This window comes from Anas platyrhynchos, chromosome 13, assembly GCF_047663525.1.
Source record: "Anas platyrhynchos isolate ZD024472 breed Pekin duck chromosome 13, IASCAAS_PekinDuck_T2T, whole genome shotgun sequence".
In the NCBI taxonomy this organism is placed as follows: domain Eukaryota; kingdom Metazoa; phylum Chordata; class Aves; order Anseriformes; family Anatidae; genus Anas; species Anas platyrhynchos.
Genome location: NC_092599.1, coordinates 21076768 through 21100191, shown reverse-complemented (window position 1 = coordinate 21100191; position 23424 = coordinate 21076768). Strand labels below are relative to the sequence as shown.

The following is a 23424-nucleotide window of genomic DNA, read 5'->3' as shown; positions in this document are numbered from 1 at the left end:
CATATACAGCAGTTGAAGCCAATAGATTTGTTGGTCTTCTTTAAAATCACTAAACATATTTTTAGTTAAAATATAAAATAAAAATGTAATGTGAATTGAAATAAAGATCTTCAGTGACCACATGACAAGTAGGCAACAGTAATGACTTTTAAGTATTATAAGAGAACATAATTGTGTATAACTAAATGCACAATAAACATTAATCCTATGAAAGTATACATTAAAGCCTCACAATTACAACCTGCAAATGCAGCATATTATGAAATCAAATCTAAATCCAGCTAATTTTGAGGTTCTAATATCACTAAGGTTTTTAAGGCATTTCTCATACTAATACAAAAGGATTTATTAGATTGTAATAATAGCAAGACTGTTTTTAGTAAGCTGTGATATTGCAAAGGAAAACAATGTCAAAATATGTTAAATATTATTTAAGTAGTTTCTTTCAATACCACATTTATTTATGTTCAGTTGGTAAGATTTGATAATATCTCTGATTTCATCATAACGTGCTAGAGCATTTCATCAAGATTTGCTTGATTAATCTTTCTGAAATTTTCCAATACAACGGAATTAGGATTGAGTTGTTTAAGAAAAGACAATTACTATGTACTTTCTGGGATCAAACCTGAAGGGACAGTATCTTCTCTTGTCTCCCTCCCTGCCCCCTTCCTCTCAAAAAAAAAGAAAAAAAAAAAAAACACACCTCCTTTCATGCTTAGAATACAGTACCTACTGAAATATATACATAATTAGACTAGTATGGGGGAGATAGAGGCTCACAAAATGAAGAATGAAAATGTTTCTTCTTTCCAGGAAACAGTCCCATAGATAATTCTGAATAGCCATTCAATAACATAATTCTTTAGCTCTTACACAAATTCAGGCTGATAACTCAAAATAAGAACAATCACTTAAATTAGGCTACTTTTGGAATTTATGTGGAGCCACTTTATTCAAACTATTACAACACAATTTTTATTTAATATATTATCACTAATACATTATCAAAAAATAAGCTGCTTTTTATTGGTTGTCAGACAGGATACATCTGCAATGACATGCAATGACTTTTGGAAAGATGTGTCTTGGAAAAGAACAAAATATTAATTTCTATTTATGTGGTGACTATGTTTTCACTTCCCACTTTTAGAGATTGCCACTGACAAACTGGCAAAACCTTCACATCTATATGAAGAATTTTGTTTATAGAATTTGTTCATTTCTATAAGAGAAGACATTTCTTCTGCAACTAGTGACGACTTATTTAATATTATCTAAGATTAGATAACTGAAATGGGTACTTTGCTGACAGGGTAATTGAGGTACACAGAAACTTAAGAACTTAACTGAATTAGAGCTATTACTCTGTCCATCACTGTCCACCAGAGTATCAAAGTGACAGGAAAAACATAAATGATAAGAATGATGGCAAAGTAAGGTAGAATGGAGAACAAAATTGCTGAAGAGAAAAAGCAGTAAGCATTTCAGGGGTATGCTTTATAAATATTTGAAATGGCTTTGGAGAGAATGTCATATAAAAATGGTGCACTGCAAAAACAGAGGATTGTGAAGTGCACTGCATGGATAATTTTTAGGCACACTATCATTAAGAATGTTTATGATACTGCATTGTCAAAAATTCTTCCTTTCTAAAACAACAAAGCCAACAAAGACTGAAAACCAATGCATTCAAGCATGCACACAGGAATATTTTAGCCTGAAATACTTAAGTATGAAAGACGTAAAAGATAATAAATTGATTTGAATTTTTTTTTGCATTTCCTAATATACAGTTTTGAAAACTGCATAATATATTAAATATTTTATAAGAATTGCATAGAATAACATATATGAAGTAAAAGCTGCTCCCTAAACATGTCCTTGCTAAACAAGGTAGAATCCTTCATGCTAGGTCTCCACAGATGAAAGAATCTCTAGCAAGTTCTTTGTCCTACTGCTCATTGCAATAGTTATGCTAATTATTATCTCAGATACAGCCTTTTTTTATCAGGCAGTTATATGTTACGTCTTTCTTCTAAGTAAATGTGAGCAACTCCTTAATCAGGTGGATGAGTTTGTACAAATGCCTGGTAGTAACAGTCTTACAGCTCTTAAATCCTACTTTGAACTGTCCTTTGTATTCACATTTCTTTCTGAATGTTTTTTGAGATAAACAAGATAACTATAACCTGAACATGAAAGTATTTTAATACCTGCTTATTGAGACACAAATGTTTATAGACAACATAGGCAAACTTTTCTCCATTTTTTGTTTTGTTTTGAGTAGTTTACAGATTTTTGCATATACAAATTATATTTATACATAATTTCCTATAGCAGTGGTCTGAGAAGTGTTAATTTAGTATTTTTTGAATACTAAAACAGATGGAAAACAAGCCACAGTCCAAGTATGTCACTGATATTACCAAATAATTCTGGAAACACCTAACAAATATATATTATAAAGCCCTAAGTTTCCGAAAGCCTAATTACTCAACAACAACAATAAAATCAATTAAAGCTGTACCCCCTGAAGAATAACACATTTTGAAGAGTAAACATAGAATAAGAAAGAATAATAAGCAAGACTAAAAAACTAGTACTTTTTCCCACTGAAATCTCACATGGCACACATTACTTCCTCAAACTGCACTTAGAACAGCATTATTACTCCTTCCACAGGCATATAACATGGCACCATCTCAAGCTAAAACAAACAAACAAAAAAACATAAATAATCCAAAAATTATTTTATCAGAAGATATTAAAGCATAAATAGAAATTATTTCACTTTCAAACAAAAGGACCACTGGAGATTTATCATCAGGAAAATTCAAGGCATTTTTGCATTGCTATACAATATCTACGTTTCACAACAAGGTAATTAAATTCTGTGCAAAATTCTTTATACAAATTGATAGAATCAAATATAGCTTTAATAAAACTTCACCAACTGCCTCACCCTATCAGAGTTAAAAATGCTTAGTTCTACATCTGCTCCTTCTCCAGTCATGGTAAACTATTCACAATCCACAATAGAGTACAAACCCCTCTCTAGCTTCAAAAAGCACTGAATTATTAATTAATATTTTCAGATAAAGAAGAAAAAGGTTTTTATTTTTAATGATGTCCCACATGGGAAGCATTATATAATGGTCAAAAATATACCCTGGAGATAAATACTTATCCATGTATATTATAGATCCTTAATGTCTTATTATCCTAAGTTCAGTACTACAGTAAAAGGCCACCTCTGTCCTCAAGCAACATCATGTATCACATTATTTTTAGTCATTAGTGAAACATCCAGTTATCAAAAAATATTTTTAGATCATTAGAAAGATTGTAACTGATTTTTAGTACACATAGACTTTATATTGCACAAGAAGCTTTGGGTTTTCCTTTAAAAAATGGTGGTATCGTACTTACTTTTCTGTCTGGCCAATTATATTTCGCAAAAATGGTATCATATGTGTCCACAGCTCCATCAGTTATCAACATTATGGCTTGGCTGCAAATACTTCCTTGTCCTGTGTGGTTGAACTGTGAAAGGAAACATTAATTTTGGTACAACATTCCTACTAGCTGAAAGTATATAGCATCCCACTGGATAAACACAGATACTGTCAAATCTCTAGCATGCTGAGAAAGAGGTGGAAAACTCTCAGGTTGAAAGCATTTTATTATAGATACATTCAAACTGAATTATAACTTGAATTGTGTAACAGATCAAGGATTTATTATCTATGCCCATTTTATCAGCTTTTAAAATACACTAAAACATAGATAAATATAGTACCTCCTCAAATTAAAAGTCTAAGTAGAAAAGAAAGGAAACTGTACTTTTTCCATTTTAGATAAATGATATGTACTGATTCATACACATATGGTCTGTTCTGATATAATTTTAAAAGTACAATCTACAAAAAATGAAGTAGCAATGAATGATTGATATTTTTACTGTGAATTACAGAGGATACACCAGTTAGAGACATAAAACTATTCATATGGCATTTGTATTCACTCATGATTGCATTCCATACATTATTTTTCATAAAATGTTATTCTGAGAGGACCAAGCCTCCCATATTCTGCAAAATGAATTAAAGTTGCTGAAGAATGGTACTAGAGCACAGGTACTTAGACAAAAATCAACATATCTGGAGAATGCAAGGAATGTTTCATCACTGCACTGAGGATTTTCTCCTGGTCAAAGAACCAGTCATAGTTGGGCTGAGCTATAACATAAGTTTTGATCTCTTGATTCTGTAGTTGGCAACAGAATATGAGTAGTAGTCTAAATCTATTTTTCTCTAATATATTCTTATTCCAGAATAGGTTCTTATTTGTTATTTTACATATATTTAAGGAACCTGGTTGAAACATCTAGCATTAGCAACAAAATGGAAAAGTTTACAATTTATTTCCAAGTCATTACCTCTTGTCCTCCCTGACTGGTGGAGGTCTGAAGGACCAGAGACAAGGCTGTTCCTGATAAAGCCCTTCTCTAGTCTTCATATGGACAACACACTTTGAAAGAAGCAAGTTATAGTAAAAGGGAAATTAATTAAGAGTGAGTGCCTTCACATATTTAGTATAAAACATTAATCTGTATGCATCCGTACTATTCTACATGGTTATCTGTTTGAATATTTTGAAGAATGAGATTAAATTTGAATGCTTTGATGAGTAATATCTTCTCATATTTGTCCAGATCTTTAATTTTATTGAATAGCAAGAGTGATGAAAGTGTTTTCCATAATAATAACAATGACAAGGGACTTATGATGAACTACAATTAACTCAATGATTCATCAGTTAGCAGCAAAAATTTCAATGCATCCTGACATTTAGAGCATTTGGTTGTGATTAACAGTCTTTGAAATGTCACAAAATTTTATTTAATTGGCTATGATTTCTTTTTTTTTTTTTTTTAAAGGTAATCACTGCAAAGACCACATTTGTCACCAAAAGAGATAATTGCAGTCATCATGTGACATAGTTGGTGGCTAAGTACTGTACCAAGCACTTCTATGTTCTTACAGCAACTAATGAATACTGCATAAATCAACGGTTGAAAAGAATGTGAAAGTGGATTTTAAACATGCTTTTCAAAGAACAGTATCAACATCCTCAGGTCTTAACAACCTAGGCAAATAGCAAATTTGAAATGCAGGTAATAGCAAGACAAAATTATCTGAGTTTAATTACTGTAACCCCTGATCCATTCTAAAAACCCAGCTAGAATCTTAACATGACTATCTAAGAGAAAGCTTTTTTATTTTTCCTTTACTTTTTCTTCCTCCACTATCTATGATAAAGCTTTTTATTTTTCACCCTTTTCTTCCTCCATACATGCACCTTCCCCCACCTGCATTGCATTTTTTATTTATTTCTTTTAAATGTACACTAGAAATCTTTAACTAAACTGTAATTCACAAGAACCAATTTCTGGCGCATAAAGGTCACACGCTGTACACACAGTAGAAAATGGTTAGCTGTATTGTTTTAAGGATAGCTTTTATTTCTGGCCTAGGCTGAATAATAGAAACTCTCAGAGACTTTTTGATATGCCTGTATATAATAAACAAATATTTTTATGCTGTGTATTCTGGAAGTATACATGCAAGAATGCTTGAACTTATATCCCTTATTATCGTCTAAATTGGAACAGTCATTTTCCCAACTTTAAGAGATCTGAGCATACATGTAAGCATGATCCATCATGTTTTATTGGATATGAAGTGTGAATCTCTGTCAAGAACAAGCTGTTGTTAGAAATATAGAGGATTACTTGGACATGTCCATCACTAGTATTAACATTACACAATATTAACTAACACCAGCTGGACTGTCACCATGATAACCATCTCAGAAGAGATTAGTCTCTATCTGTAGTCCAACAAGAATGCCTAAATATGCATGGAACTACATTCTCATCATAACTGATCATCTAGAAAACATAGTCCATACATTTCAATCCAGTAATTTGGCATCAAATAACTGTTTTGTGTTTGAACTACATTGCAATTTCCCACTCCCACCCCCTCACACACACCCTCACTGGAAAAACTTTTAAAAGCCTTTCAATAATCTTCATTGAAAAACTATAAGCAATATATCTTGTAAAGACTATCTCAATGGTTACTCTTAACCATTAAAAGTCCAAGTGATTTTTGTTTTCATTCATCTACCAGCCATTTCAAATAAAGGAAAAGCTTTTGGAGAAATGCCAACGCATTTTCATTTGTATCTTAATTTGCTAATAGTAAATTTAAAAGAAAGCTACTCTACTATGCTAATGATGCAAGCAAGCTTGTAGCATCCAGGCACATAGCAGGAGCTGTTCCTGTTGGAAAAGTTTAGTAGATTTGACTCATTAATGCAGTTGAGAGGTTATCAACAAAATGAAAAGAACAAGGATTTGCCTTTCTATTAAAAAGAACAAACCTTGGGTAAGATGGAGCATTCTAAATGAATCAACAGAAAGCAATTTTCATTATCTTGCTTACTGGGAATTGTATGTAGAATCATTTAAAGGAACTTTACAGCTAATATTCCAGCTCTTGGAATGGGAAAGTCCTGGGATAATAGTTTAAGATTTCGTTAGGACTCATTGATCACTGATTGCTAGTATTTCACCTTGGGAATCTTGGCACTTAGACATTAATAAAAGTAATGTACTTTTTGAACCATTTCTCCTTTTTTCCTTAGTCTTGAGGCTAACCGGAATACCTCACAGTTTCCTCCTTAGAATTTTCTCTGGCCTTTGACATATTTGGAATTTACAATGGCATTTGCTACATATGTCTTGCTTAACAAGCTTTGCTGCAGCTTTGTGATATAGCAGTTTACAGGTTTACTAGTGCTTATTAATTTAGAGAACCTGGAGAAGAGAGCTGCTTGTAATTAGTTATTAAAAAAAAAAAAAAAAAAAAAAGTGAACTCTGTTTCCTTTACAACAACCTTAAATCTAAACTGATATTAACAGAAGTTGTTAACAGTGGACTTAGTCCTACCACACTACCTAGGCTTTTCATTCATAATATCATGAGAAATATTTGATATGGGCATTTTATTTTCATTGTTTTTCCACTTCGTACTGACCCTCTTTCATTACTGCTACTGTTCACGTTTTTATTCTTTTTTCTTGCTCTTTCCAAAATTCTCAGGAAGATATATAGTCGAATGAATCAAAATATTGCTAAAATCATTTTCTACTGGAATATGAAGCAATACAATATATTTTACATTTGCCAGAAATGACAAAAAATATCTCTGAAATATGTTACCAAAAAAAAAAAAACAAACTCATGATAATCAGTAAGACTCATGTATACCTTGTAATAAATGAAAATCATTTCAGGCAAATACACTAGGTCAGATTTTTTTTCCCAGTACAATTTGCTTGACAACTAAGAATGTTACAATGATACGGCATTTGGGTGAGAAACTAGAAGCCCTACACTAGATTATCTCCACGATCATGATGTTTATCTTCCACTGACTGCATTTGTGTTCAAAGACATTATTAACAAGGATGTTATCAGAAATCAAAAGTTGACCTCATCCTTTTGGTAGATAAATAGTTAAAATAATTTTAATACCTCTGAGCTGATGAGGCTAACCTTTCCAATTTCTTCCTCTTAAAGTATTAGAAAACAAATACACAACTGTTCAAATAGCTTCATTTATATAAGCTATGAGATGTTAATCGTGTCTGAAGTCAAACCAATGAGCAGTTTTTGATCCTAGCATTTATTCTCAAAATGCTTATGAAATACACAAATTCCTGTAATACCTAAAATGTTAGCCCTTCCAAAGTGGGGGAAAAAAAAAAAAAAAAAAAAGAATGATTTAAACTGTGAAATTTGCATGTTACCCTGATGTTTTAACACCTACAGTAGCTACTGAAATCAACTATGTTTAACATACCACAGGCATGTATATGTGCATAGTGTGCATACAAAACAAAACTTATAAATATAAAATGCTAGTAAATATAAAAATGTCAGCTTGATCTTTCACCAGATATAGGTTTATAGACAGTCCTTGCTCTATGGACAATATTTTACTCTCACTACAGTTTTGGAGTGAGTTCTAATTTATCTTAAAATTGACAGTAATTGCTAAAGAGCAGGAAAAGTGTCAACAGTGAAACTCTGAAAAGCATTAACTTACTTCATTGAGCGTGTTGAAAGCTTCATTTAAAGCAATGTCCAGCATTCCTATTCCTTTTGCAAAAAGCTTGTCAAGGTGTTCCCTGAAATGCTGAAACAAACAGGAATGTTTTGTCAGATTGTTGTTACAACACATTTATTGATATCAATGATTAATGATTCCTCCTTGAGACCTATTTCTTCAGTTTAAATGACAGCATATTACATTCATAAAACACAGTAATTTCTGGTCAATCCTTTTGACTCTTGAAGTCACACTAAACTAAGGACACATTAAAAAATAATAATGAAAATATGTTATAAGATTTGTTTTGGTTTTGGCTAGTTATGACTCAAGCTCTTTTCATTTGCTTTTGTCTATTTAGGGACATAACTACATATACTAATTTTTACATTACTTCTAATTTTTCAACTTCCCATTTTCAGGAAATATTACTTAATAAAAATAATTCATCCTGAAATTTATCCTTGAGATCCTGTTTTGTGTTATGATCTCTCTCCAAAAGATGATAGACCCCACTTCAGTTTAAGTGCAGTTTATCAATGTCAGAATAATATTTAGATTGTTAAAAACTCACCTATGCAAGAAGACAGGGCTTGCTAGACATATGTGATTATCTTCAGTTTTATGTTGTAGTAAGCCTAACTTTTGCAGTTTTAAATTACTCATCAATTATGCATTTCCATACTTGCTGTTTGTGACAATTGGCAAAATTTTATAGCAAGCAATTCTTAGAGGCTTATATGCCAGCATTCATCCTATATTTCCGTATATTTCTAATCATATGCTATTTCCCCAGATAGGTCAGAAGGTTGAACAACTTCATACAACTTGAATACCAACTTAACACTTAGCCAAAATATAGGACTTCTCTAAATTGTGTAAAACATGTATATTAAATTGTAACTTTTAGAGAATGTAAGCTAAACACATTTTCAGAACAATGGCAACACTTCTTTTTGAAAATAAGATGTTTAGAGGAAAAGGAGTCCTTTAGGTTTATAAGGAGCAGTACATCATTAAATACAGTATCATGAACCATGCTGCCATAAAAGTACACTCAATGAAATATCAACAATATGTCAGTCCCCTGATTTTATCTGATGAAAACATATCTTTTTATTTTATAATGAAATAAAATGCTTTATAATGTTTTATAATAAAATTAAAAGATATTACGGCTGTGGTAGATTCCTTCCTATTTCATTATTGAATTTCAGGAAGTTGAAAGAGGAAAATTTACAGCCTACCTCTAGGCAATTTTGAAGCATACACTATGGTCACAGTTAAAAAAAAAAAAAAAAAAAAAAAAGCTGCTTTTTCAAAACAATTAGTTCATTAATTCATAGTGACCTAGTAAATGTACTTTATTGCAGCTCAATGCTTTGAACAGCCAAAAAGCTCAGTCTTGCTTGCCTAATTAAGAAGGGATAAAATAAACCCTTACACGGTTAAATGCCAAAATGATTTTTTCCCCCCTATTTAAACATAGCTAACTTCAGTAATTCTATTCATTATCAGCACAGTACTAGAGACTGCAAATTTAAATATAATTTATAAATATAACAATTTGGAATAAGAAAATAAAGACATGCAGTTGGAAGTACCATGGTGGGAAGCAATGCTTTTGTGAAGCATTATTATTCAGTCTCCACAATTGGATAAAAAAGCTCAATAGAATAGTAAAAAATAAATTTTTCTATTGGTCAGTTGAGTAGTCTTAAAGCATTATAATATCTGATAAAAGAAAATCAAAATAATTATATTTGCTTAAGAATTAAAATGCTGTCTATTAAATTATGCCCTATGTTGTGTTTTTTTTTTTTTTTTTTACAAAAAAAAAAAAAAAAAGAATATAAAATACCCAAATATTCAATGAGTACACTGACCTCTTGTTATCTTGTTATCCTATAGCCCATTTGTCATTTCAAATTATCCCTGAAATTTAGGTACAAGCTGATCACAAGCCACATGGGCATATTCTTGACTTGAACTAACATGGCCTGGAAATTGAAGTTGGCAATGCAAAGACAGCAGTTTCGCAGACAGGGGCTCCATCAGCTGTCAGTGGCACAAAGCAGCATGCTTTAAGTAGCTATTTCAAAACACAGCTGGTCTGCAGTCAGATTAAAAGACCACTGACTTCAATGCATGTGGCCATCAAGCTGTATACAAACAAGACTGTTTCAATCATTAAAGCTTTTAAGAAACTCGGAAAATACACCTTTTTAAAAACAAATAAATAAATAAATTTAAGCTTACATTGATTAGAAATTGTTCATTGGAATTCTTCAGAAACTGAAATATATCATGTTTAGAAAATTCTCCAGGAGACATCTTAGCAAAATGAGTTTTACATATAGATGACATTTTTTAAATCAGACAGTGTAGATTACTGTTAAACATCAAAAACAAGCAGTTCACTACTGTTTCATTGATGCCAAAACCAATTTCAAAACATCAAAGTTATGTATTGACCAGAAGCTTTCAAGCTGTGGGAGCAGCCCTATGCCTACAGTCTGCCTCCTTGTCACATGGGACTGAGGTCAGTTTACAGGCATCACAGATGCTTCTACTAACACAGTTAATTCACCCCAAAACAGAGTTCTCTGAAAATTGATAAAGCCAAAGTTAGTAGTAGAAATACCTTTTCTTAAATCAGGTATGTTAAAATAAATAACTATTACAAATCATATTTCTGTTAGTAATTTTACTGTTTCATAATTAAACTAGAATTATTTTGCTACTAAAACACAGTTGTTTATATAATCTCTGAGCATTTCATGAATGAGCACTGTAGAAAGTTTATGACAAAGCATCTACATTATCGAGTATGAACATACAGCATAAACAGATTACTAAAAATTACTAATAAACACTATAATGTCTAGTGTATAATTCAGTTCACACGATCTGTCAGAAGAATTAAATATTTTCTCTTGCCATAGTGTGCTCTCTCTCTCTGTATATAAAAAACACACTTTCTGAAAAACACTTTTTGAAATATAATAGTGACATGTTTGATATAACAAACGCTACAAATGTTAAAAATCAATTTAATGCACTGTGATTTTTAACAAATCATTGTTTTCTGCCTCCAGGCTTCTGAGTGAACAGATGCTACAGAAGGTGATTCTGCAAAAGGACTAAAATGAGTCTCTGTGTTTTTACTGACTTCATTCTCTATCCTTGAAGTGTTTTCCATCTTCTCTTAGTTGTTTGAAAGTTTCAACACTCTGCATGACTGCTAGAAAAAAAATCACACAACATGCCACTTAACATTCATTTCCCTTTTATCACACCAGATGCCCCAGGTGTGTGGCATTAGCTGGATCTGTGTGAAAAGAAGTCATGTTTCCTTTTACAGGCACCACAAGTAACAGCATCCTCAGATAGTCCACTCTATACTTAGCTGAAGTTTTTATTAGTAAACAATCAAAAATTACTAGTGCACTCCTGCCAGTTGTGCTATAGTGCCCGTTTTGTTATTAGAAAAGACAAGGCATTTTTAAAGGATTGTATCCTTGATATGAGGATTACAAAGCTTCAACCTAGTGTGCCTAGTAAAATTAATCAACAACTTGCCCACACAACATCTGCACCTGCCATCTAATAATTTGGTTCCTTATAAATGCACTGTAAGACAGAAAGACATATTTAAACCGTCTGCTACTGAAAAAAATGTCAGGACAGGACTTTAACTGCCGAATCATCAGTTTAAAGAAGAAGAATAGATGATTTTGGAATGAGGTAACAAACACCTCAATTTTACTGTCAATAACTTTCATAAATCAAACAAAGCATAAAATGGAAATCCATTTTGTAGCAATTCAAAAAGCCATTATATCATCTTCTAATTTCATCTTTACATTTTCAATAGCTCTTTTAGTAACTAACTGCATAAGCAATAACACTGGTCCACCTTAGCTTCACTTTACTGTCATATTGGAGCCCTTTTAGATTAGTACCTGAATTACCTGGTGTTTGAATTGAATATCTGGTACAACAGTGTGCACAAACATTCACATGCAACTGGATGCCTGATTTCCATGAGCAATTACCATAACATGCAATATATAATTGTGGACTCGAATACCTAATTGACATGCATAATCTTGGTAATTCTGAATGCAAATTAGGCACACAATTATGACAATCAGACCCTGATGTCTGATTACAAAATTATAGGGCTCAACACAGGAGAAGTCATGTCTTACTACAATGAAGAAGCTTGGATGTGTTCAGCTGTGGAGGTATCTACAATCCGTTTAGACATGGCTGCAAAATGTAACTTGAAGAGAGTGAAGAGACAAATGCACTCGTGTGTCAGCCAGGACAAGATCCTTGCATGCTTCTGTGGAGGGTTCAGCCAGGAACATCAGTGATGTGTACACTTGGTCTTGTCTTTTGCATGCTGTCCATTTTGTCTGCTCCTCAGTTGTTTATAAACACTGTCTACTGTCAAAACCAGGAAATCCCAGAGATCTTAACAATGAATAATAATCCATATGTACAACACGCAAAGGTTTTCTCTCCTTTTCTTTCTAAATTTTGTAAACTTTGTTTTATATGGTCATCTACGTCAGAAACAAATCAAAAGATAGATTTGCTAGACCTTGAATCAGGAAATGAGTTCTTTTCTTAGTTATAGTTACAAATATATCTGTTTGATGAAATATGGGAGTATATTGAACAGCATATACTGTGGGTTGTTGGGTTTTTTTGTGTGTGTGTGATTTTTTTTAATCTTTAGTCTTCCAAAACCAAATCTTACAGGCTGTTCTACTCGCTTCACAAGGTTTACTTATAAAAGCTGACTTATATCTATAGTCACAACAAGATGACAAAATATCACTTCCTGAAAGTAAACAGTACCTCGATATACTAATAAAGCAGAAGGCTCTGCTACAATCAGGGAATTTTTTGCCCTTCTTTATGGTTATATCAGGATACTCCACAATCTTCAAGCTTTTATCACTCTTAAGAAGAAAAAGAAAGAAAACAAAAAGTATTTCCCTCTTCACTTGACAGCTGAGGAAACAAACACGTCTGAAAACCGATAACAAGACACTGAAGCAGAGAACCAAGTTCCAATTCTCAAATGCCAGGTAAGTGCTCTAACAAGGAGATCTAAAGAAAAAAGAAGAAACAAGCTGCTGACTAACATAATCCATGATGTTTGGCATTCATGATTAAGTATAGCTCTTTACAACATAGCAAGCCTTTGCAGAATTTCACTTATAGATTTTCCATAGCATCATGACAGTTAGTCACAATAATGGCATGTTTGGCTCAACTTTTAACTGTCACACTATCCACAAGACTTCACAGGCTGTTTTAATGGATTTTAGCAGGAGGACACAACCCAAAACCTCACAGAGAAACATATCACCCCGTAAATTCAGCTTGCTCTGACTCATATCAGATCCTTGTTTCTGGAAGACCTGAAAACCTCTTGTCCTTTTTATATCACGTTTCTATACCACTGACAAGATGGAAGTACATTGGTAGTGAGTTTACTGTTGTACACTTCTGAACAAATCAAGTCCCCATCAAGTTCCCACTTGTTGCATTCCAATTTACCTAGCTACACATTCTTCCCCCCCTCCCCCCCCCCTCTATTTTAGGCCTTCTGCCTTAGCAGCTCGTATCATACTTAACTTCCCATTTAAATGAAGTTTTCAGCATTTCAGTTATAACCAACAATGTTTTGTGTCTTCTCTTGTTAAGAGGATGAGCTACATGGGATTCCCAGAGCCCTGTAGGGATACCTATCTCTTTTTCTAGCTGTTTTGAGATTATCATAAATAATACCATTTGCCAGCAGTAAGAATACCCAAATTAGAGGGGGTTGCAGGACCAACTTTTAGTCCATACTTGACGTCTAAGCATACATGAATAAATATTTTTCACCAATTACAAACAGTGAAGGAACAGTCCACAACTGACACATGCAGCAGAGTTTATATAATTACACTGGCAAAATACGATACTTGCCATTGTCTGACAAGGGTGAGCTTCCTACAGAAAAACATTGCTAATGAGTTCAGCATTTCCTCAGATTTCTTTCGGTTTTAGCACAAGTCTTTGCTCCAAACAATATTAGTTCCGATATTCTTCCATGAATGCAATAATTTGAAATTTTCCTGATACATACTTGGCAAAGATTTATCAGATTTGTGATGAGGAACTATATCAGCATAGAAATGAGTAAAAAAAACAAACAACAATCAGGAGTCATATGTGTGAGGTACAAGAGTGAGAGAGCTGTTTACTGACATGTCATGGGGATGTTTACTCACACATTCTAACACTTGATATATCTGTATTTGTTCCTGTAAAATGCATTTAAGCATCTCGTTATTTAATATTCGTTGCAAGTGCAATCACAGGTTAGCTTGTTCGTGATGATTATCCAACCTGCATTCCCTAGTGCATTGTGTTGGTAGACTTTTTTTTTCTTTCCAGAAAAACAAATATGGGATATGAAAAGCCATGTTGAACAAAGTGCTCAAGATTCAATATATGACATTAAAAACAAGTTATTGTTAAATTAGTTCACTAGGGATACAATAGAAAAGTTCAGAGCAACTTTCAGTGGTCTAAGGATAGCCTAAATTTTTGGGGGTCTATAATGACTCGTCAGCTTTAAAAAAAAAAAAATCCAAATAGCTTTCAGTGAACCATTACATCATTTGTGGTTTTTTGTTTTGTTTTGCTTTTACAGCTAAGCAATGCAGGCAGCAATCTTTTTCAAGGATATAAGAAGATAGATAAATATATACTTAAGTAATTTGCGTAAATAAAATTCAATATGCAAAATTTGTATTTATTGGCAATATCACTCAGACTCATTGCTGAATCACTCTTCTGATTATTTAATTTCTGCTAACTGCATACAAAAATAAAAGCTCACTGGAAGTTATACACAACGTCTATTTTTGTCATTCCAATTTATGCAACAGTAAATTCACCATTTAGTTTGGAGTTATTATGCCTATATGTGCATCTAAAACATCTAAAAGATGATATATTTCATCTGGAAACATTTATAGATAAATGTCCTCAACCTATACATAGTACAATAAAAAATATAAAAAAGGAATGCATATTGTAATATTGTTACATTAAATCTGGAGTTACATTAAATCAGATTGTCATCTGATTCCTTTGGGGTAGGCAAATTGTAACATGGAGTTTCTCAAAGACAAAAATCTCCTGGCTCAAGAAAACTAGTATTAAAATAGGCAGTTCCACATGTTTGTAATTTGTGGAGAAGGTGCAGACAGTGACAGAATAGTGTCTGAATTATTTCCCACTCTTTTTTAAATTTATGTATATCAAATTGATATACTTCAAGGTAGCAGCTGTTTAATGCTAATGCCTAATTATAAATTAGTCTGGTAACATTCAAATATATATTACATATTTTACATTACTAAGACATATTTAGGAGGCACAGATTCATTTAAACCCCATTTACACTACCCAGTGTAACTACAGATTTAATCTTTGTGATAAAGTAAACTTGAAACAAGTTTTGCAAATTATGAATAGTTTACAAGATTCTGAAAGTGTGTCTCCACACATCCAAATCTGAACCTCCAAGGCCAGCACACGTGCTAGGACAAAAATTTATGAAAAACACTATATTATGAAAAAATTTTGAAAGAAGTGGATGCAACATGGTGCCTGCTGTATCATCTGTAAATTATAATTATTCTAAACCAAATTACTACATTCTTTTATTGTAAAAATGAAAACAGAAATACTATATGTTGGAAGAAGTCTAGTACTGGATGTCTGTTTTGTACCTTAGTAGATCTGGTGGCACTTATATTAACGCCAATAACATCACTATTATATTTGATGTTTGCCTTTTATAAATATATAAAAATTAATTTGATTCAGTCGGGTTTCTGAAAGGCTGTGCTTTCAGAAGTTATAGCTGACAAATTTAGTTAGATCCTCACTGCTTTGCCATTTGGAAAACTACATGTAAATATCTTTTAAAAAATCAATGATATTGCAGAAAAAAATACTTGATCAAAAACAGTGGATGACATATACTGACATATCTCTTCCTTGTAGTTTGTTGCTAGCATTAAAACAGAAAAAATGAATTTTTTACATGAAGATTTACAACCCAAGGCTGCATTACTCTGCAGCTGTTGGTGGGGAACAGGTTTAGATGTTTTGAATCATCACTTCTGTCAATGTATTCTCATACTTTCTTAAAAGAAAAAATAAAAGTTACATGATCAAAATGATTTAGGGCTGAAAACCTGTTTTTTATCCAACCCTCATTCCCTTTCCATAATAAAAATGCATTTTTAACAAAAATGTTTAAATGCCTTATTATGTAATATATTCAACCGATTGATTCAATGTCATTTAAAAATCTACTGCAATACACCAGAAAAATATTTATTAATGCTATAATCAAGGAAAAATATTGATCAAGTAACCCTCACACATATGATGAGGCATTTCTAATTTCAATTTCTAATTTCACTAAGGCAACTACCATGAAAACTGTACCCTCTTTCAAAACATGCATTTTGTTAGGTTGAAGATTAGAAAGGTAAAATTACTCATGTTATGGTTTCTTTACTATCTGACTACTCTTACTGAAACAATTCAGGTTCAGGAATTCTCTTTTACTTGGGCTCCTTTATCACTTAAATCAAGAAGTAAACTTAATTTTGCTCTCCTCATTAAAATGCCTGTGGGAAAAAGAGACCAAAAATGTAAAATACAGGGACAGGGAAAGGCCATGTTACATCATTTAAATAAAGATGGGACCAGATTGCACATTAGAAAGGAATCTTTATCTTCAGCAATAAAACTGGGTTGTTACTCAAGGAGAAATGAAACTTGCTTGCATTGTATGCACTTGTACAGATATACTCTAGTGTCAGGCCCACGTTACTGAAAGACGAGAAGAACAGTAGGGTGAAGGGAAAAGTGGGCTTTCCAAAAATTTCCTGACTCTTAGAAAACTGGGCTGCAATACTCAAAGGAGAGTTTAACCACTTAACCACAGAGCAGATACCAGCAGGTTACAATACTTTAATTGTTTTTTCATACTCTAATAAGACTGGATTTATTTTAGATAAGTAGTTCCTACACTGTGGTCCAGAAAACAATGGTAAGTGATTTAGAGCCAAGGAGACAATGTGTAGAACTAATACAGGACTTCCAATACTGTTGGGGGGGTTGTGGGTGGGTCACAGTTTTTTTTATTTGTTTGTTTGTTTGTTTTCCCTCCAATAATGAAGGGTATTTTCTGGAAGTGTGGTTCTTTGCCAGCCTGTTATATTGTCTGGGCCATTTGAAGAAGCATTTTTATAAACCATCCCTGAATGTGAAAGACCATGTACTTTGCTACCAGTCTTTGTATTGAATATTTAGCACCAATCGTCATCAAGGTATTCATTTCCCAGGCTGCTATAAGCCCTAAGGCTGAAGTAGTTTTTTGTAGCCTACAGATCTTATGGTGCATTTTTTAAAGATGCTCCAAGGTTTTGTCTTACCTTGGGAGGCTGTGCATGGGATCAGAATACGCTCTGGCTGTAGCCCAGCTGCCTGAGGAAGATTGTTGCAGGTGGCAAACCAAACCTTTTTTCATCAAATAAGAAGCTCTCATCTCTCCAGCCCTGGCCCATCTGCACCTGTTGTTAGAATTCAAAATCCCTCATCCTGCTATGAAGCTGGTTTGTCCTCTAGCAAACTACAAATACAGTGGAAGTGGTAAGGGTAGCCTAATCTTTGAGATATTTTATTTTTTTTTCCATTTCCTTGTCTTAGAGTTTAGAGATGAAAGAAAACTTGGTTCAAAGAAAGACATTGAGTATGTTTACGTGACATCCTCAGAGTAGAAAGATTCCATCTGAATCCATTAGAAGCATTTCAAAGCAATTTCTTGTATTTGCTTCTAAGTAGTATGTTTACTTGCTTTACATGTGATCAAGTCAGATGAATCTAGCAAAATGCAGTTAGCGAAAATTGTAGTGTGTATGTGCGCATTTGTGTGTGTGATAGGAGGGACAGGGTAAATAAATGTTTTTTTTTATGGGTCATTTAATGGGAGGTCTTTTACATTAATACTTATGTATTATGGTTAATAAAAATAATATATATATATATTAAGTGGTAGAAATTAAAGTTCATTCAGCATAAATTAGTTACTTAGTAAAACTTGTTAATGCATATTTCCAGCAACAAACGCTGCATTAAGAAATACCTGTTCTTAGTAAGCAATATATTAAAAAAAAAAAAAAAGTTAAAGTGAACATCAGGTGTTAGGTAACGCAGAAACCCAGAAACTTTTTGATCAATTAAATTAAAATGAATCTGCCATTAAGCAACATATGGGTATATATTAATCTGCATTTTGATCAGTTACAGAGTGAAAGGAAAGGTTTACAGTTGGAATAATTCCAGGCAGTGTATCTCAGACATATATTTGAATCTCTAGCTTTAAGTCTACATCTCACACAGCTTTCATATGGCTCATTAGAGGCACTCAATAAAGTGCTGCTTTAGAGAACTGCATCACAATTCACAAATAAGGGTCTTCAAAAGCAAATTATTAAAAACAATTTATGTCATTCAACATAGCAACCAAATTATATTTAGATATTCTAAAAATCAACAGTGGAGACCATCAAGCATATTAAGCAAACAGCCCATGAAGAACAATTCCTGCAGAATGTTGGTGTATATTTAGGTAAAATGTGAAGAACTCATGAATAATACAATAAAGTTTAGCATAACAAGATCAAGTGAATTTTCTCTTGTCATACATAAAAACATGTAGTTTAGACACTTAGAAGTATGTTTCAGAGCTATACTTGCTAATTCCCACAATGTCTCATTGACTTCTATAAGCAAAATTGAACTACTAATTTGAACCTTTACATGCAATTCATTGCTGAGCTGAGAATCTTCTGGTTTGCTTTTAGTTTAAAAAAAAAAAAAAAAAAAGTATTTTGAAGAAGACAAGTCTGCTGTCCATAAGCAAGACCTGTCATAGGTGAACAAGTCAATTTGGGAGAGATAGCTTTACAAGAGAAATTCTGTAATAAAGTATGACTATTTTAACGTGCATTCTTCATTTTTCAAATATCTTTTATACCAAGACTTTCATAATTTCAAAAAGAAGCACGGTGCATTGCTCTTACAGAGCAACTTCTTTTGGGTGGCAGGCAATAAACCAAACTCAGCTGCAGATTTATACTGTAGTATCCCTTCAAATAAAATAATGTGCTTTTTTTTTCTGAAAAAATGCCAGCAGTGTGTAATTCATTTGTGCTCACGTACAGAGAACTTTCTTGAAAGAATGCATTATTATTTTAACATGCAAGCCTGGAATGGCCACATATTTCATTCACATAGCATATATTTGTTTTCATTTGTTTTGAGATTTGTTTCAGCTTTGGTGTTAACATGACTTAAGACTGCAATCTCTTCCTCAGTCATTTTTGGTAACAGAATGACAGTATAATTTAAAGCAACTAAAGTATTTTAGTTTAAAAACAAACAGTTAATAAACTTTATTAACAGTATATTTTCAAATATTTTTGCATTTTTAATAAACTTTATTCAATCAAATTAACTAGGAAATTTTATTTTTATTTAGGAAATTTGTAGCATTTTATTTTTCTTCCTACTGAGTCACATCACACTCCTTTGAAATGGCACAAGGAGAAGAATTAATAATTTCTAATAATGGAATGCATTATTCTAAAAAAAGATTATCATGGTACCTTGTTATGCTCTGCATCCTAACTGTTGTTTTGTTACTTTAATTTCTTACCTCTTTGTTTGCTCTGTCTGCTTGAACTAATGTTCCATTCAGACACGGTTCAACATAGTGAAGTTCTTCATTATACTATAAAGAGAAATAAAAAGTAGGATGAAAAATTTAATTAAAAGCTTTGAAATATACATTTTAATTTAATTATTTAGAACTACATTGAAATATGCATTTCAATACGCAGCAAAAACAATATGATTTAGTTCATTTTTGAAAGCTGGACATGGTATATTTTTTTTTCTTTTACATGCTTCCTAGTGTTTCAGAGGTTTAGACTTTTAAAAAGGAACATTCAATTGAATGGATGCCAACACTCAGGTGTAATTAATGGGTAATGTACACACTAGATGGTATAAATATCCTTCATGCTGAAATCTGAATAGTATTAAGAGTTCAGATTTGATGCATCACTGTCACAACTCCCAATACTTTGTTACATATACAGAAAAACCTGTCAAATAATTGAGGCATTGGCTAACACATTTTGGAAGGTTGATAGTGGAACAACCATGCCAAAACTTCTGGGAGCTTGAATCAATCTGGAATATGTCTATCAAGTCAGAACTTCAGTCAAGCAACTAAGGCCTGAAGCTGTGACAGATCTTGAAAGGAATTTCTGCTTATCTTGCAAGGTCCAAGTAAATTAGATACTCCAGTCTCACTTTCAGAAGCATCTTAAGAATTTAAACAAAGTGTCACCAGCATGACAGATCTAACAGACATCAGATCTAACAGAACCATGGATGCTTAAGTCACTTGACTGAAAATTGACTTGATTGTTTAAATCTTTTAAACCTTTCAGTAAATGTCAGATTAATATAGATGAATTCAAAAATTCTACATCAGTTTTAGAGATACAGTCTTCAGATAGTTTCTCTTCTTACTAATTTGATCTAATCTAGAAGTTATAACAAAGTATGAGGTCTTCGCATTTTGGCTCTACTTCGTTTCACTCTTTCACAGACAGTAAGTGAATCAGAAAACCCATACCAAGAAAAGACATCACATTAAGTTAAGCTAAAAATAATGATGGAAAGCATTTCATACGATTAACATATGCATTTATTCAATTATTCCTCCATCTCATGAGGAATAATTAAATAAAAAAAAAAACTTACAACAACCTATTACAAAGTGCTGTTTTCAGAAGGTTCTCTGTCACTGCAAGATCTCATCATCTCTGCCTGTACCTCTGAATTTGTTCTGCACTCTCTTCAATTTAACACCATCCTTTTGTCTGCATAGATGCTTAACCATAGACCCCTGCAACCTGTTCCACATAGGACATCTGTTATCATCATTCACATGAACAGTGTACTATTTGTCACATTCATTAATTTCATAACTACTGCTGCAAAGAGAAGAGTTTTTAATTAGAACTTCATTAAATTATTCTTGAGGCATTGTGCCAGAATTAGTCCTCTGCTCTAAATACATATATATGTATTATATATATATATATACCAGAGTTAACTCCACTTTCTATTGCTAGAGATATAGAATATTTACATCAGCATCTACATGGCAATTGTTTAGCAGTTCAAGCAAAACAAGATGCTAGGTTATTTACCACCCGGCCAGGATGACACCACCGATGAATTATTCTTTGCAGAACTAAGAGATGCCTCGAGGTCAACTCCTCTTGTCCTTATGGGGGATTTCAACTTGCCAAACATCAACTGGGATCACCACATGGCTGACACGAGCAAGTCCAGGAGGTTCATAAAGTACCTAGATGATAACTTCTTGGCACAGGTGCTAAGGGAGCCAACTAGGAAAGGTGCCCTCCTTGATCTGTTGCTGGAAAACAGAGACGGTCTTGTGGGAGACGTGGCAGTTGGCGGCCGTCTTGGTCATAGTGACCATGAAGTGGTTGAGTTTAGAATTTATGGTGACAGAAGGAAAACTGCCACCAAAACTTCAGCCCTGGATATGGGGAAAGCTCAGGTTGCTCAGGGAACTAGTCAGCAAGGTCCCCTGGGAAGCTGCTTTTGAAGGCATTGGTGTCCATCAGTGCTGGTCAGTCTTTAAGCACTGCCTCCTAAAAGCACAAGCTTTTTGGCAATTCCAAAATATCGGAAGTCAGGCAGGTGGCGCAAAGGCTGGCCTGGCTGACCAGGGATCCTCTACTGGAGCTTAGGTGAAAAACGAAAGAGTACGGCTGCTGGAAGGATGGTCAGGTGACGAGGAAGGAATACAGGGATGCTGTTTGTGTTTGTAGGGAGAAAATTTGTGGGGCCAAAGCCCAGCTAAAATTCAAGCTGGCCATGTCTGTGAGAGACAATAAAAACGTTTTTAAGATACGTGAACAGAAAAAGGAGAACCAAAGAAAACATAGGCCCACTACTTGATGGGGAAGGTCTCCTCACAGACAATGACATAGGCAAAGCGGAGACAATAATGCCTTCTTTGCCTCTGTCTTCAACACTGATGATGGGCTTCAGGACCCTGGGTGCCCTGAGCTGGAGGACCATGACGGTGGGAATGACAAACTCCCAACCAAACCTGAACATGTGCGGGATTTGCTGCTCCAACTGGATCCGTACAAGTCCATAGGTCCGGATGGGATCCATCCCAGGGTGCTTAAAGAGCTGGCTGATGTCATCACGGGACCTCTCTCAATTATTTTTCAATGATCTTGGGAATCTGGAGAGGTCCCAGTAGACTGGAAGATGGCGAATGTGCCAGTTTTCAAGAAGGGTAAGAAAGAAGACCCTAGCAATTACAGGCCTGTCAGTCTCACGTCAGCGCCTGGTAAAATTATGGAGAAGGTGATTCTTGAAGTTACTGAAGCGCTCCTGGGGGACAAGGGGACAATGCAGTCATTGGTCCCAGCCAACATGGGTTCATGAGGGGTAGGTCCTGCCTAACAAATTTGATTTCCTTTTATGATAAGATCACCCATCTAGTCGATCAAGGGAAACCAGCTCATGTGATCTTTCTGGACTTCAGCAAGGCTTTTGACACGGTTTCCCATAGGATCCTACTGCACAAAATGTCCACCATACAACTTAACAAAAACATCGTACGATGGGTGAGCAATTGGCTGATAGGCAGGGCTCAAAGGGTTGTGGTTGATGGGGCCACATCTGGTTGGTGGATGGTCACTAGTGGGGTCCCTCAAGGCTCCATTTTAGGGCCAGTCCTCTTCAATGTTTTTATAAATGATTTGGATGTAGGACTAGAAGGAGTTCTGAGCAAATTTGATGACGACACCAAACTTGGAGGAGTTGTGAACTCAGATGAGGGTGGAAAGGCCTTGCAGAGAGATCTGGACAGATTGGAGAGCTGGGGGATCACCAACCACATGAAGTTTAACAAAGGCAAGTGGCAGGTCCTGCACCTGGGACGGGGCAACCCTGGCTATACGTACAGACTGGGCGATGAGACGCTGGAGAGCAGCCCCGCAGAGAGGGATC

At 33.9% G+C, this 23424-nt stretch overlaps 1 protein-coding gene across 15 annotated transcripts in view; it reads right to left on the bottom strand.

The window, feature by feature from the left end:
• The window catches only part of CACNA2D3 (calcium voltage-gated channel auxiliary subunit alpha2delta 3), a 459196-nt gene that overhangs the window by 236576 nt on the left and 199196 nt on the right, over nucleotides 1-23424 (bottom strand). For all 15 annotated transcript variants that reach the window (XR_011812447.1, XR_002401918.4, XR_005269052.2 and 12 more), the window contains 3 exons: nucleotides 20006-20080; nucleotides 8185-8274; nucleotides 3433-3546 (listed from right to left, as the gene is read on the bottom strand). Coding sequence is in view for 12 of the 15 variants with exons in the window: in XM_038185882.2 (XP_038041810.1) it covers nucleotides 3433-3546; nucleotides 8185-8274; nucleotides 20006-20080 (279 nt within the window). In the remaining 3 variants the exon portion in view is untranslated. The remainder of the gene's footprint in view (nucleotides 1-3432; nucleotides 3547-8184; nucleotides 8275-20005; nucleotides 20081-23424) is intronic.